This window comes from Miniopterus schreibersii, assembly GCF_964146895.1.
Source record: "Miniopterus schreibersii genome assembly, chromosome: 16".
In the NCBI taxonomy this organism is placed as follows: domain Eukaryota; kingdom Metazoa; phylum Chordata; class Mammalia; order Chiroptera; family Miniopteridae; genus Miniopterus; species Miniopterus schreibersii.
In genome coordinates this window covers 20,728,533-20,742,393 of record NC_138116.1, presented here as the reverse complement: position 1 = coordinate 20,742,393, position 13,861 = coordinate 20,728,533, and the positions used below count along the sequence as shown (strand labels likewise).

Here is a 13,861-nt window from a genome sequence, read left to right as displayed (position 1 = left end):
TTCCCTCCAGCTTTCCCCTGGTGAGCTCTAAGATTCTAAGATTCAGACCCTCCTTCCCTCTGCTTTACCTTTGGCCGGGCCCTGACTTGTAAAGAAGCAACTGAGACAGTCGTTTTGGAGGGAGGGCGTGGGGTTAGAGCCCTGCGAGGCCCCACTCTCCTAGCCCAAGGGAAGCCTTCCATTTCCCCAAGCCTCGAATTTCAAACTGCAGGTCAACTACCTAGTTGTGAAACCCATTCAGTGAAGTCTGCAACCAGCATCTTTACAAAATAAAATAGAAAGTATTTGAATGCCCTCCAGTAGTAAGTATTTAGAGTTTTCTCTCTAAATAAATAAGCAGGCCTGTCTGGGGGTGGGGGTGAGCGGTGTCACGGTGTGAAATGTATTTCATATGATAGGTTGCAGTCAAAGTTTAAAAGCCAGTCTTGGGCATGGCTGTTCCTCCAGGCTTGGGCTCCGGCTTCTGAAAGCCATCTGAGCCACTGCTGGAGTCCAGCCAACCTCTAAGAGTGTCCTGACAAGGGGGCCGGGTAGAGGGATGGGGAGCCAAGTAGTGGGATGGGGAGTCCAAGGGTAGATGCTGGTTGGGCCACCTGAAACCCAGACCCTCTACAGCCTCTATCTCTAGTGTCCCTCAGCCCAGAGTGACACTGGGCAAAGGGCCAACCCCTTCCCGTTCCAGAATGTAGACAGCTGCTTGCCCAGTCCTTCATTTGTAGGATCTCCTGGGCGAGCTAACTGGGCACTTCCTGCAGCTCTGTGCCCCAACACCCCGTGCACAGGTCTGCAGCCCGTATTGGGTGCTGTGGTTCATGGCAGCGTCCCACCCCCACAAGCGCAAAGCCACACAGGCTGCAGGTCTATGGCTCAGCCAAGCAGGAAACTGAGGCCTGCTCCCTGGCCACAGGTCCCAGGGGGCCTGGTGACCTACCGCCCACTCTCCAAACCCAGCCTTGCCACAGACAATATTGCTGACCATCCTGGGCTTAGGAGGGCCCAGGCCCGGGGGTGCAGGGCCAGCAGGCAACTCCGGCTGGGGTTTTTACACAGGAAGGAACAAGGCAAGGTGGGGGAGGAAGCTGAGGGAGGGCGGAAATGACTGCAATGTCAGCACCCAAAGGCAGACAAGAAGGAGGCTGGCCCCTCCCCATCCCTGCCACCCAGTTTTGAAGTTCTGACCTTTGGGCTCAGACAAAACAGCCAGTCTGGACCCTAACACCCACCATAGCCAGGAAAAAACCCACAAAACTCCAAAGAGAGTGGGGAATGATTGAGCACACAGGTCCTCCCTGCACCTCCCCTCAACTACAGTCCTTTAATGGCAAAAAAGCTATGTGGGCAGACGGTGGCATAGGGAGAGTCTGGGGTACACAGAGAAAAGGTATCTGGGAACCCCAAACCCTTCCCTTCCCTCTGCTCAAGCAGCCGCCAGCCAGGCGGGTGGGGGGTGGGGGGGGCTCATTCCCATCCGCCAGCCTGGCAGGGAGGGGGCAGCGAGGAAGGGCAGCGAGTGGTCAGTGGGGTGCCACAGGGGAGGGGAGCTTACGTTACTGATCTGGTCCTGGGTCTTCTTGATTCTCTGGAGTTCCGGTGTGTCTGCCACCACGCTGAAGCCCTTGCCCTTGTTCTTCTCAAACTCCTCCTTGTAGCGCACCTGGAGGACCCGGACGGGAGAAGCGCTAGAGTCAGGCCAGGAGAGCAGAAAGGGCCCCAGCCTGTGGCCACCTCGGAGGCTGCAACCAGCCAGAGAGAGATCCTGACCAGAACTCCCCCTGTAGGGACATCCACACCCACCCCCCCAACTCAAAGCAGAAGCCTTAACCAAAAAGTATTAAATAACGATAACCCATTAAAACGTATTCAGTGCATTCTGAGTGCCAAGCGCTTTACATGAACTATCTCATTTAAATCTTACCCTATACTATTATTAGCTCCAAATAAGGAAACTGAGCCACAGAGACACATAGTCCCTTGCTCAAGGTCACTCAGCTTAGCAGCAAATGTCCAGAGCCACCAAGACGCAAAGCCTCATCTGCAGGACTCCTGACCCTTCATTGCCAGCCCATCCTGCCAGAAAGCTAGAGGAAGAAGGCTCTTTCCAGACTCCAAAGTCGGCACCCCAGTCCTCTCCCTAGCCAGGATGTGGCCCTACCCTCTCAGAGCCCAAGGGAGTTAAGTGACCAGCTAAGTAAGGGCTGTGTCAAGGGACAAAGTTGGTGCCCAGAAAGGAGGGCGGGGAGACAGCCACTCGGAAGACTCAAGAGCCTTGAACAGGCCGTGGCGGCTTCCTGGAGCCTGCCAGGCCAGCCTCTGAGGTCAACAGGGGAGGAGGAAATTGGTGGGGGACAGACAGCACTTCAGAACAGGGTCCCAAGCTCTGGGGAAGACCCCTACCATCCCACCACTGCCCTCCTCTTCTGAGAATTCCATGGGTCCTTGAATAGAGGGACTCAAGTCAGACAGCAGAAAGGACTTCCCAAACTCTCAAGGAATTGAAATGAGGATTATTCTGTCCCCCGCCGGGGGCGTTTAAAGAACAGAATGGAGGCTGAAAATGCCCACGGGGCAGAGAACTGTTCTTGGCTACCAGAGACTTCACTGTGCACCTCGGCAGCCAGCTGTTCCAAACCCCATCAGCTGCCTGGATTTCCTCCATAGGGGCTGCACTGTCCTGGAAGCAGGTCAGCCCAGGACATGAGGCCTAGGACCTTGGGATGACAAGCCCAGGCAGCTCCCAGGCATGGAATCATCTGGCCACAGTGCGGAGCTGCACGCACTATGACCCAACCGACAACACACACGTTTGCAGCCATGGCCACACCTGTCAGTTCCTCTGCACACCCTCCAGGGGTCAGGAGTCCTTATTTGTCCCCTAGAGTCCCAGCTCATCCATCCATGGGCTTCCTCCTAAAAGGTTCCAGAAACTTCTTTGTTTTTTGGGTTTTTTTCTTTAGTTAATCCTCACCTGAGGATAGTTTTTCCATTGATTTTTAGAAAGAGTGGAAGACAGGATGGGAGAAGGAAGGGGAAGGGGAAGAGAGAGAGAGATAAACACTGACGTGAGAGAGACACATCGATTGGCTGACTCCCGTACACACCCCTACCAGGGTCAGGGATCACGCGTGCAACCCAGGTATGTGCCATTGACCGGGAATCGAACCCAAGACCCTTCGGTGTGCGGGCCAACACTCTAATCACTGAGCCACACCGGCCAGGGCAGAAATTCCTTTGTTTTGATCCAGACTGAAAACAAAGGCCTGGACATGCTAGTTCCCATCATACAGAAGTTAACACAGTGGATAAAGGTACCAACCCACTCCATGGGCCCAGAACTGCCCAGCCTCAGCCCATCCAGGAAGCCTGTGCTGGCATGGTGACTCGGTGTTGGGGTGAGGAGGGGAAACCCTCTGAGAAGAGGCCATCAGGGCAAGTAGGGCACTTAGAGTCCGAAAAATGTAGCTCCAGATACAGAAGCCCCAAATGCAAGGCCTCTGGCCTCGGTTTCCTAGCGTGTAAAAGAGTTGTCACAGGAATCATGGGGAGGGGGGCTTCCTATCCCCAAGCATGGGCAAAGTGCCAGAGGGAGCTGGTACTGACACAGGCTCAGTCTCTGCTTGCTAAGTGACCTTGGGCAAATGATTTAACCTCTTGGGCCTCAGTTTACAAATCTGTAAAACAAATCTGTAAGAATACCACCCCCTCCAATCAATGGTGCAGATTACAGACAGTCGCTCTCCAGCAGTCAGCCCATTGTGGAGCACGCCGTGGGGCTCACCACACACTGATAAGGGTAGTTGTGAAAGTGCTCTGTCAATGTTAAAGTGCTGAACAAACGCCAGTCCCCCACTCCTTCCTCTACTTCCTGGCCTGGCAAGGGTCAGGCCCCTAATCCAGGGGAATAATTGCCATGGCGACACGGTGATGACATCAGCGGGTTCCCAGGCTCAGGAACTGCCTCTCCCTCCCTGCTGGGGAAGGATCATTCATTTATTCCTGGCACAGGGGGTCCAGAGAGGGCAGGGCTGGGTGGAGTCCAGGCTGAGAAAAGACAGAGGCCTGGGCTCAGCACCACTGTGCTGTGTGTCCCTAGGCAAGTCAGTCCCCCTCTCTGAGTCCCCCACCCAAGAGGGGCTAGCTAGCTGATTTCTAAAAGCCCTCCCAGCTCTGGAGTTTGCGACCATTTTTAAGCACCTATAGATCTAAACTATGGAGAATAAAGCTGAGGAAGATTCTCTGAGAGGCTGTTTGGTGGGGAGCCCGGAGTGTGGGAAGGGCCCTACCTGGAGTCCCTCCATCAGGGCTCCTTATCACCCAAGCAAGAATGTTCACCCTCATCTGGGATGGCTTGCCAGGATATGACGAGGGTCTCTGAGGAGGGAAAGGACCTGTTCAAAGCCACTCTGCCCAGTTGTTGATAGGGTCAGGATGCAATTCAGTGCTGTGGCTAGATGACTCTATGCCTGGGAGGCGCCTGGGCCTCCCATCCTGGAAACTCCCAAGGCAGGGCCAGGAGTGACACTTAAGGCTCCTCAAGCCCAGACAACCACCACCTGTGAAACTCTACTTTTTATATGTAATACATTAACTCTTCTCCCAGGATCTATCTTGTTCATCACTTATTCCAGCAAACAGTAGGTACAAAAAAATATCTGTAGAGTAAATGATGAATGAACGAAATGGGGACACACAATTTCCAAACAGACAGGCAGCACAGTTTGGAAAATAACTGCCTTACTGACCTATGGTAAGAGGAAAGATCATGATGTAAGAAGAATTCATTGAAAAAAATACAATACCAATAATTTTACCACTTATTTTGTGCCTAGTACATGCTGGGCCCACATAATCCACTCCCTTCTAACGAAAAAGAAATCAGGTTTGAAATTAGACACACAGAGAAGGGGAGGAACAGTGATGGAAAAGGTCAGTGCTGGAAGCAACCATCAGATCGCTGTGCCTGCTTCATCAGGCCCAAGTTCCACTGCCTCTCTGTTCCAGGAAAACAGGAATAGCAAACATCTATTGAGTGCTGCCTCTATACCAGGAACCATTCGAAATGCCTCCTATATACTAACATCCTCACAGCAACCTTTGGAGAGAGATTACGTAATCCCCATTTTACAGATGAAGGCACTGAGGCTCAGAGATTTTAAATAACTTGCCCAAGGTCACAGCTAGCAATGGCAGACCCAGGATTTGACCTCTGGCCATCTGACTCAGTTAAGAATGACACAGATATGGTATCTGAGGTCACAGGATCCAAGATAAGATAAGAGACCCAGGGCAGGCATGGGGCTCTCCTGTCCCCTTTGGCAAGTCCCAGGCTGTGTTGCACCCTGGAGGTATGACAATGTGGGGGGAAATGAAAGAGACATTCTCTTTGCACTTCTGCCTGGGCTCAGGGGGCCACACACATAGACACCCCCAGCTCAGCTCCACCCCAAAGATGTTGGTTGGGAGAGCTGCAGAGGGGCCAGTGCTGGGGCCCAGCTGCCAGTTCCCTGCCTCAGCCAAGCCTGGTCAGGACCACCCAAAGGGTCATTTCTGGTCAGCTCTGTGGTTCCTTCCCCCGCAGGGGAGGCTCCAGGTGTCCCAGACACCCAAAGTACCACTTGGGGAACCAATCTGGAGACTGGAAAACAAAGTTGAAATAGCACAGGCAGCTTCCCAGAGACAGAAGGGGCGAGGCACACCAATGCAAGCCCAGGAAAGGGCCCTGGAAAGAAACCAGCTGATACCCCGGTGGGGTGGGGCAGGGCAGGCAGAGGAGGCTCCCACTTCCCTTCCTGCCAGCCACAGGCAGCTCTAGCCAGCCCTGCCCCCACAGCAGCCACAGGAACCAGAACCTGTCACCACCCCCAGGCAGGCCAGCTCAGCCCTTCCAAGCCTCAGAGCAGCAGGCCCAGCCGCTGACCTCTAGGTAACCGGGGTTTGCTGTCCCCACTTTACAGGGGAAGAAAAAATAGCCATGAGAGGCAAGTGGCCATGCTCAGACCACACAGCTGGGGGAGAGGAGACAGAACCAAGCCTGCAAAGAGGGCAGGTCCTGCCTCCACCCTCTGCCTACCCCAGGCCCCAGCCCCTGAGGAGCCCAGCTACAGATTAGAGCTATGCTATCAATACAAAGCCCTAATCCCAGGGCCCATGCCTGTCCCTGCAAAAAGAGGCTGAGCTCAGGTCCCTCAGTTCCAACCTGATCCCCAGCCCAGCTCTAAGCCTCTCAGATTATGTCTATGGGACCAAAAGCTTTCACCCAAATCACCAAGGCAGTCAAAACCAAATTCCTGGACCCCACCTGGAAGCCCCTTGGGTGCATTCTAACAAGTCCCCAGTCCCTTTTGCTGACTAGTGCATCCTGTGGGTTGAGAGCATGGGCCTGGGGGCCACAGAAAGCTGCAGAACTGCTCAGAGCAAAGGGCTTGAAATCTGCATCTGGGCAAGTAGCATGGCTTCTCTAAATCTCAGTGTCCCCATCTGTACAATGGGGATAACGAATCCCTCCTTTAGCAGCCAAAGGTGAGGTTTAAATGAGGTCAAGGCCTGGCCCGGCCGGGCGTGGCTCAGTGGTTGAGCGTCGACCTGGGATCCAGGCGATCAGGGTTCGATTCCCGGTCAGGGCACATGCCCGGGTTGCAGGCTGCAGCCGATCAATGACTCTCTCATCATTGATGTTTCTGTCTCTCTCTCTCCCTCTCCTTTCCTCTCTCTGAAATCAATAAAGACATATTTAAAAAAAAAAAAAATTAATTAAAAAAAAATGAGGTCAAGCCTGGAGCTCAATGAAGACCTACAGGAGAGTGACTGCCATTCTCATGATTTCCCCAGCCTGCCCGCGTCAGGAGCCTGGAAGTCCAGATGATGACTCAGGAGGGCCCCTGGGGACCAGGGGGTTCCCCTCAGGGATCAGATTCCAGGGACAAAAAAGACCTTCAGCCAAGCTTCTCTGAGACCAACAAAGGCTGAGGAATTAGACCGGTTTGAATTTCTCCTCTGAAAGTAAGGACGTGTATGTGTCTCCTTTGCCTCTACCTGAGTGTGCACACACCCCCACACCTCCGGACCCACACCTTTTACCCGCTGTCCCCCCCACACCTCTTCCTCCAGGTCCCGCAGGGTTCCGACTGCCCCTCTTAAGCTGTGGCTTGAATACAGGTCACCTCCCGATGCTCTGGCCTGCCCACCCCCGTGAGGCCCCCTCCACCTCTGGCCCCTGTGGACTCCCTGCAGGTGGGGAGTCTGGGCAGCAGTCAGGGCCTGGCGAGGGTCTGGCCAGAATCCTCCGTGTGCAGACCAACCCCTCTTCCTGCCAGCTGGGCCACCCGGCCCTTCTCAGTTGGCAGAGGTCTGGTGTCCTCACCGGCTCCCCCAGTAACTACAGCTTTCACCGCAGCAGGGGTGGGGGCTCGGCTGGCAGGTGTGAGCTGCTGCCAAGGAACAAACCAGCTTCCTCCACGTGCTCCCCATCCCGGTGGGCCCCATCTGGGCTGCACATGTCAAGGTCGCTATACTCGAGTGAAAAACCAGGGCCCAGATACTGAAACCTCATTTAGCGCATATGTCCACAGCCAAGGGCCACTGCCTGTCTCAGCCTTGGTTCCCTTTTCTGACCCCCAGAGGAGGGTCAAGGATAAATGAGGCCAAGTAACTCAAAGCACCTGCTAAGGTACAAAAGTTTTCACCAGCATGTTTCAAGGTAGAGACCGTGCTCCTCGGGGAGTTGGGCAGAGAACCGGACTTGAACACAAGTCTCAAGAGTTAGACTAGCAGCATTCAGAGCCGTGAGCATCTATTTCCTTTTCCATAAAGTGGAAACGATCCTGCCAACTGCAAAGGGCTGTTGTGAAGACTGAACTAATATGCTCATTCAATATGCACTCGATGTACTGGTTGTAAATATTGTTATTACCTCCACTAGTACGTATGATCTTAGCATATCCCTTACTGTCTCTGAGCCTGTTTCCTCATCTGTACAATGGGAAACAGCACCTTCCTCACAGGGTGCTGGGAGGGTTAAGTGAGAATGCAAATAAAGCCCTAGATAGTGCAGGGCTGGTTCTCCCTCAGGAGACCTACTGGGAAACAGGGACCCAGAGAGGTCATGCCAAGATCATGCAGCAGGAGCCCCACTCCAGAGGGAGCGGGAGAGGTCCCCTCTGCAGCCCAGGTGCATCCTCTACAATATTTTCCTGGCCCTGGGCACCCTGGGTTAAGGTTCCCAAGGGGTCTTTGCTGCACCACCCCGCCCCACCCCATAGTCTAGGCCAGGTTTGTCCCAGAACCCTCCCAGACCCCCAGGCAGGGTCAGCTGTTCTGGTCTCAGGGGTCTTATTCCTCAGTGTCCCCAAAAGACTGAGTTCTCCCTGGGGCAGGAACTCCATCTCCTCCCCTACTGCATGGCACCCACCACTTCCCACACGGCAGATGCTCAGGAAAATCAGGCCCAAGAAGACAAAAGCAGACAAGCCCCCCAGGCCAGGGCGCCCTCAGAGGGGCGCAGGAGGCTTGGGGAAAAGGCTACACAGGGTGGGCTGTGTAACCTCAGACTGGCAGAAGCCTAGGGAGGTGAGTTCCCTCCTTTGGGGGTGAGTAGAGAAGAAGAATAGGGGAACAGCTGCCTGGAGGAGGTGGGCTTTAGGGGTCCCACATGAAATTTCCCAGAGCAGAAAGAATCAGACGTCGACACCTCTCCAACTCACTTTAGGTAAGAAGGGGGCACGCTCTCCCCTACTCCTTTGATAAAGTCAGGAAATATGAAGTAACAGGGTGCGGGGTTGGGGGCAGGGAAGCAAGGCAAGTGCTACGATTTCAGCACCTTGGCCTTGCTGAGTAACCCCAGGGGAAGGAGCCCTTGCCAAACGCAGGGGTTACAACAGCCCTCCCTCCCCACCCTGACCCAGCAGCAGCTCACCTGACTCTGGAGCTCGCTCTGTTGCTTGAGGCGGAGGTTTTCCGGGGTGTCAGCCACCATGGTGAAGGACTGCTTGGGGTAGTGTCTGCAGGACAGAACAAACAAGTGGGGGGTCACTCTGGGGAAAAGGCAGGAACCTCCAGGCCTCTCACAGACTCTTGACTCTCTCCTGGCAACTTCCTCTCATCCATGGGCAGGCCCTGCCCCTGCCCCAGGAGCAGGACCATAGTGTCCACCCACAAAGAGGGAGGCAAGTATCTCTTAGACTCAGCCTGGGCTGAACTGGGAGAACTGTCCTGAGCCAAAGGAAGGCCATGGGGACACCCAGAGGGTTTCAGATCACCCTTGTTTGGGGATAATCCATGCCTTAGTCTACCAACCAAGGAAGTGAAGGGGGCTTGGCCAGACTGCGGAGAAGGTGAGGCTGGATCAGGGCAAAGCTTTCAGCTAAGACCAGAAATGGAGACCAACCAAGAAGAGGAAGGGCAGGAGGGATACGGAGCCAAAAATGAAAGAGAAAGGGACATGCATACCCAGGGGGCTTCCTGGAGGAGGTGGCGAGAAAGAAAAAATGCACACATCCAGAGTGGTATTTCAAAGGGCTAACAAGGTCAAACCTAACTGAAGTGTAGGTGAGAGATCAGCTTGAAGGCAGAAAAGAGGTGACCCTTGGGTGACAGATAACACTGCAGCAACAGCTGATGTTTGTCCTGTGCTAAGGGCATACATGCCTTAGTTCATCAAATTCTCACAAGCACCCTACTATCCCCTTTGACAGATGACAGAACTGAGGCTCAGAAAAGTTAAACAAATGTGACCAAGGCACAAGGCCAGGAAGTGCTGGCATCCAGATTGGCACCCAGACAATCTCCCCAAGACCCAGCACCTTAAACCAAACCCTTCCATCTCCGGGCACCAGATAGACCAGAGTCCTGTCCTCCAGAAAGAGGGCTGGCTTGGAGGTAGCAGGAGTCAGGGAAGCCCTCAGAGCCAGGTCCACAGGGACTTCTCAGACCATCTGGCCCAACTCCCTCGTTTCCCAGGGGAGGAAACAGTGTACTGGCACCAAGCACTTAGGTGACTTCATAATTAACTTATTTATCACATTGGTTTATTGTCTTTTCTCTCCACTACTTCTCTATGAGGTGAGGGGGTTCTTTTTGGTCTCTTCTGGTCATTGATACATCCCAAGCTCCTAGAATACTGCTTGTTATCCAATAAATATTTACTGAATACACGAATGTCGCACCCGGCATCAAAGCTGGGCTGGGACTAGAACTCAGGTCTCCTACATCCCACTAGGTCACCACAAAGTCCCCAGGACACCAGCTAAAGGAGAGGCAGCCCTGAGTCACTGTGGCTTGTGTACTTGTGCTGAGATGTAAAATGGCTGGGGGTCGGCATGGGCCCCAACTATTTCAGGGACTGGTGGGTGGCTTCTCTAATTAGAAGCCGAGATCTGGCCATTTTCAGCCCTGGGTGACCACACCCCACCACAGCTGCGACTAGCGGCAGATCCCTCATTCACAGGCTGTCCCTGGAGTCAGAGGAGAACTGCTCCCTTCCAGGCACGTTCCACCCCAGTCGGCTGACATGCCCCAGAGCTGGACACAAGCAGCCCTCCAGTCTCTGTGTCCTCACCAAACCTGGCATGTTCTCCAGCCGCCCGCACCACCCTGAACCAGAGCTACTGGTGAACACGTGACTTCCCTCAGTGAAGAGCAGGACTTGGGGTTTGGAGGACTCAGCCAAGGGGGTGGGGGCACAGTGCTGGACTCTGGCCCTGCCACTGACTCGCTGGGTGACTGGCAAATCCTTGTTCCCTCTGGGCTAGTTTCACAGTGATTCTAGCTGTGTTCCCAACCCCCTAGCCTCCACTGCCCAGCCTGGGTCCCACCTCCCAGGTCAGCCCAGGCCCGCAGCTGCCCCAGCAGAGGGAGGAAGAGAGGAGACTGAAAAGTAAACACAGGTGCCTGCAGTTGGCATGCCCTGCAGATGAATGTGGGGCCGAGGCTGGGGGCCAATCCCCAGGCTTGGCCCAGTTCAACGAAACCAGGAATTCAAAATTCCTAAGCAGTTCCAGGGAAAGGGAGGACCAACTGGGCATCTAGTCTGTTCCCAGAGGCTAGAAAAAGAACAGCAGGAGGGATCCAAGTAAGATCTCTAGCAGAACTGGCTGGCTCTGAGGTCCTAAAAGGGAGAGTTTCAGAGATGACCCTTCCAACAAATAAGAACCGTTCTGAAGGCATCACGGGATGAGGAGAGCATCTATAAGTACAGACTCATGCAGCAGGGAGGTCAGGTCCTAAAGCAGGGGCACTGAGGAGACTTGAAGGGTCAATTCTGAGGAGATGGCACTGGTCAGCATTTGGTGTAGAAGGGGAGCTGGCAGCCTCGGCAAAAGGCAAACACATGTGCACGGGAGCCAGTCTGCAAACCAGGGGTCTCCGAGTGCACACGGTTAAAAAGGAGTGCCAGCTGCAGTGGCCCAAGGACAGCTAGGCATGTGTACCTGACATGCACCCCCACCCTGCAGTTCCAAGGCTCCTCCACACACTGCACTATTCCTCACACACAATACAGGTACAGATGAGCCTTCTGCAGCGACACGCGTCTCCTAGACACCGAGGTCAGCAGGTCCACACCAGCGCTCATTACAGACCACGTTCACACACCTCCTACACCCCCTACACGCCACCAGGGATTTCAGGAGCGCCCCCAACATGCAGCAAGTACCTGTGGGTGGGGTTGGCGGGTATTTCATCCCCTCTTTGGAGTCATATGACACCCAGATCTCAGCCCTCCCACAGCCAGAGCACTAACCCTTTTGGAAGGGAAGGGGTAACCAGCCTACATGTGGACTCGGCTTAATGTGGCAGGGGAAGGAAAGGGATTTTAATCCTGCATCAGATTAACTAGATTTACAAAGAGCTGCAGCGTCCCAATCTCTTACCCTCGCCTCCTAAAACCCAACCCCAGCCCCGAGGAAGGCAGGCAGACATGTAGTTTGAGCTATATTCCCCCTGCTGGGTCAACCCTGTCCCCTCCCCACAGCCCCCAGCCCTGGTTTGACAACCCTGCCTATCCCTTCCTCTGCTCACTGCGCTTCAGGTTCCCATGGCAACCTCATCCTCAGCTCCAGGCGGGAGAGCAGGGAGAGCAGACAGAGACAGGGTCTGTGGGGGTGGGGAGGAGACAGACAGTAAGGGTGTCCTCGACTGCAGAGGACCCATGAGGACAAAACCAGGAGACTGTGTCTGCAGGATCCTTGCAGACAATTTAGGCGAGGAGGACAGGGGCCAGGGATTTGCCTTTCGAGGGGTGGACGCAGCAGCATCCGTGCTGTGCCCCTCCCCCGCCAGCATGACTGCCCTGGAAAGGGCCCCGACTGATCTGACCTCCTTCCAGAAACAATTGCTGGGACTTTTACCTTTTCCCTCCCTCTCTGTCCTCAGGTTTAAGCTCTGCCCACCCACTACCCTCACATCCCAGTTGAGATGAATGGATGTGTGTGTCTGCCATTGTGGGCACTGAGACAGAAGAGGGGCCACCCGCCCCCAGCGAGTGACCCCACTGGAACCCCAGCCCCAGCAACAGACTGGGCCATGGTGAGGGAACAAGAGGGCCAGCATGCGGAGAACCAGGCGTCCTAACCCTGGCCTGGAGCTGGGGCCAGAGCACAGCTGCTCTTTGTCCCTTCGGGCCAGCCTCCCTGTTAATCATTCCAAGCAGTGGGTCCTCTGCAATGCCCCTCCCCACCCTCGGTAGCAGGATCAGCTGCTCCGGGGAACAGAGGCATGGAGAGAGCACAGGACAGGACAGGAAGTCTGGAGGACAGGGGAAGGGTCCACGAGGGCAAGAACAGGGCAGGGGCCGGGAAACCAGGCAGCTGTCAGGAGTGGCCAAGGCCTCCAAGGGAACTTACAGGCACAGAGAGATTTCTTGATAGACTGTAAGCCGTGTACATGCCCTCTTGAAATCTGCCACAAGGCTATAGACTAGAAAAGGCAGTGTTATCAACGTGCCCATTTTATAGAGAAAGAAACTGAGGCTCAGTGTCAAGGAGGGAGACCTTGCCCAATGCGCTTTCCCCTCCACCACAGCTACTCACCAGCTAAAGACAAGCAGACAGGGCTCTCTCAGGTGGACCCCAGTCTACCCCCACCTCTCAGACCTCTGGGGAAACATGTGCTTGGCAGGGTGGGCGAAGAACAAAGTAATTTATCTTTCCAACCCAACCTGTTTCCAAGCTTGGCTATGATGAGAGACCCTCTGGGGTCTCTTAGCTACCCCTAGTCAAAAGCCACTTTCCCCTTATAAGTTTTTTAAGCAGGTGTCTCAAGAGTCCAAACAATGACCTGTGGGGATGCAGGAAAAGGGGCCTCTGCCCCAGGAGAGGGGTTATCCCTGAGGACCTCTGAGCCTCCTGTGAGGACGGGGAGGATGCTGAGAAGCTGCTGGGCTCCTGCTTCTGTGCTTATTGGGGACAGGGGCAGCTTGTAGGACACAGCCCCACTCCCAATCCTGCCATTAGTTATGTCCTAGAGGCAGAAGAAAAACAGACCAGAGAGCCTGAAAGCCCAGCGCCCCCTTCTGCATGCCCCCTCTTCCAGCCTCAGACTCATTAAAAAACCACAGCTTTTTGTTCAAGGAGGAACAAAAATACATCAACAAAAGCAACAAGGAGCCTTTGGTTTTATCAAAAGGGGGGGCAGTTCCCAACATCCTGCCTCTGGAAGTTGCTGCTGATCCCCTGCTGGGAACACTGCCCATGGGAGGCAGGGAGGGCTCCCTTCTAACCCAGTTTCTCACCAGTCCCCTAGGCCTAAGGGTTGAAGTAGTGAGGATAGGAAGCAACAAGGAGGCATTGTTTGACCAGAGGAAAAAAATGAGCAGCTAAAAAGATCAAGGCTAGACATGAAGAAGAACTTACCAGCCCTCAGGGGTTGGAGA

The 13,861-nt window shown here is 54.5% G+C and overlaps 1 protein-coding gene across 1 annotated transcript in view; it reads right to left on the bottom strand.

Annotated features, from left to right (window-relative positions):
- The window catches only part of LASP1 (LIM and SH3 protein 1), a 39,801-nt gene that overhangs the window by 14,945 nt on the left and 10,995 nt on the right, over positions 1-13,861 (bottom strand). The window contains exons 3-4 of the mRNA XM_081162650.1: positions 8,909-8,993; positions 1,547-1,654 (exon numbers count right to left, since the gene is read on the bottom strand). Of these exons, the coding sequence (XP_081018776.1) occupies positions 1,547-1,654; positions 8,909-8,993 (193 nt within the window). The remainder of the gene's footprint in view (positions 1-1,546; positions 1,655-8,908; positions 8,994-13,861) is intronic.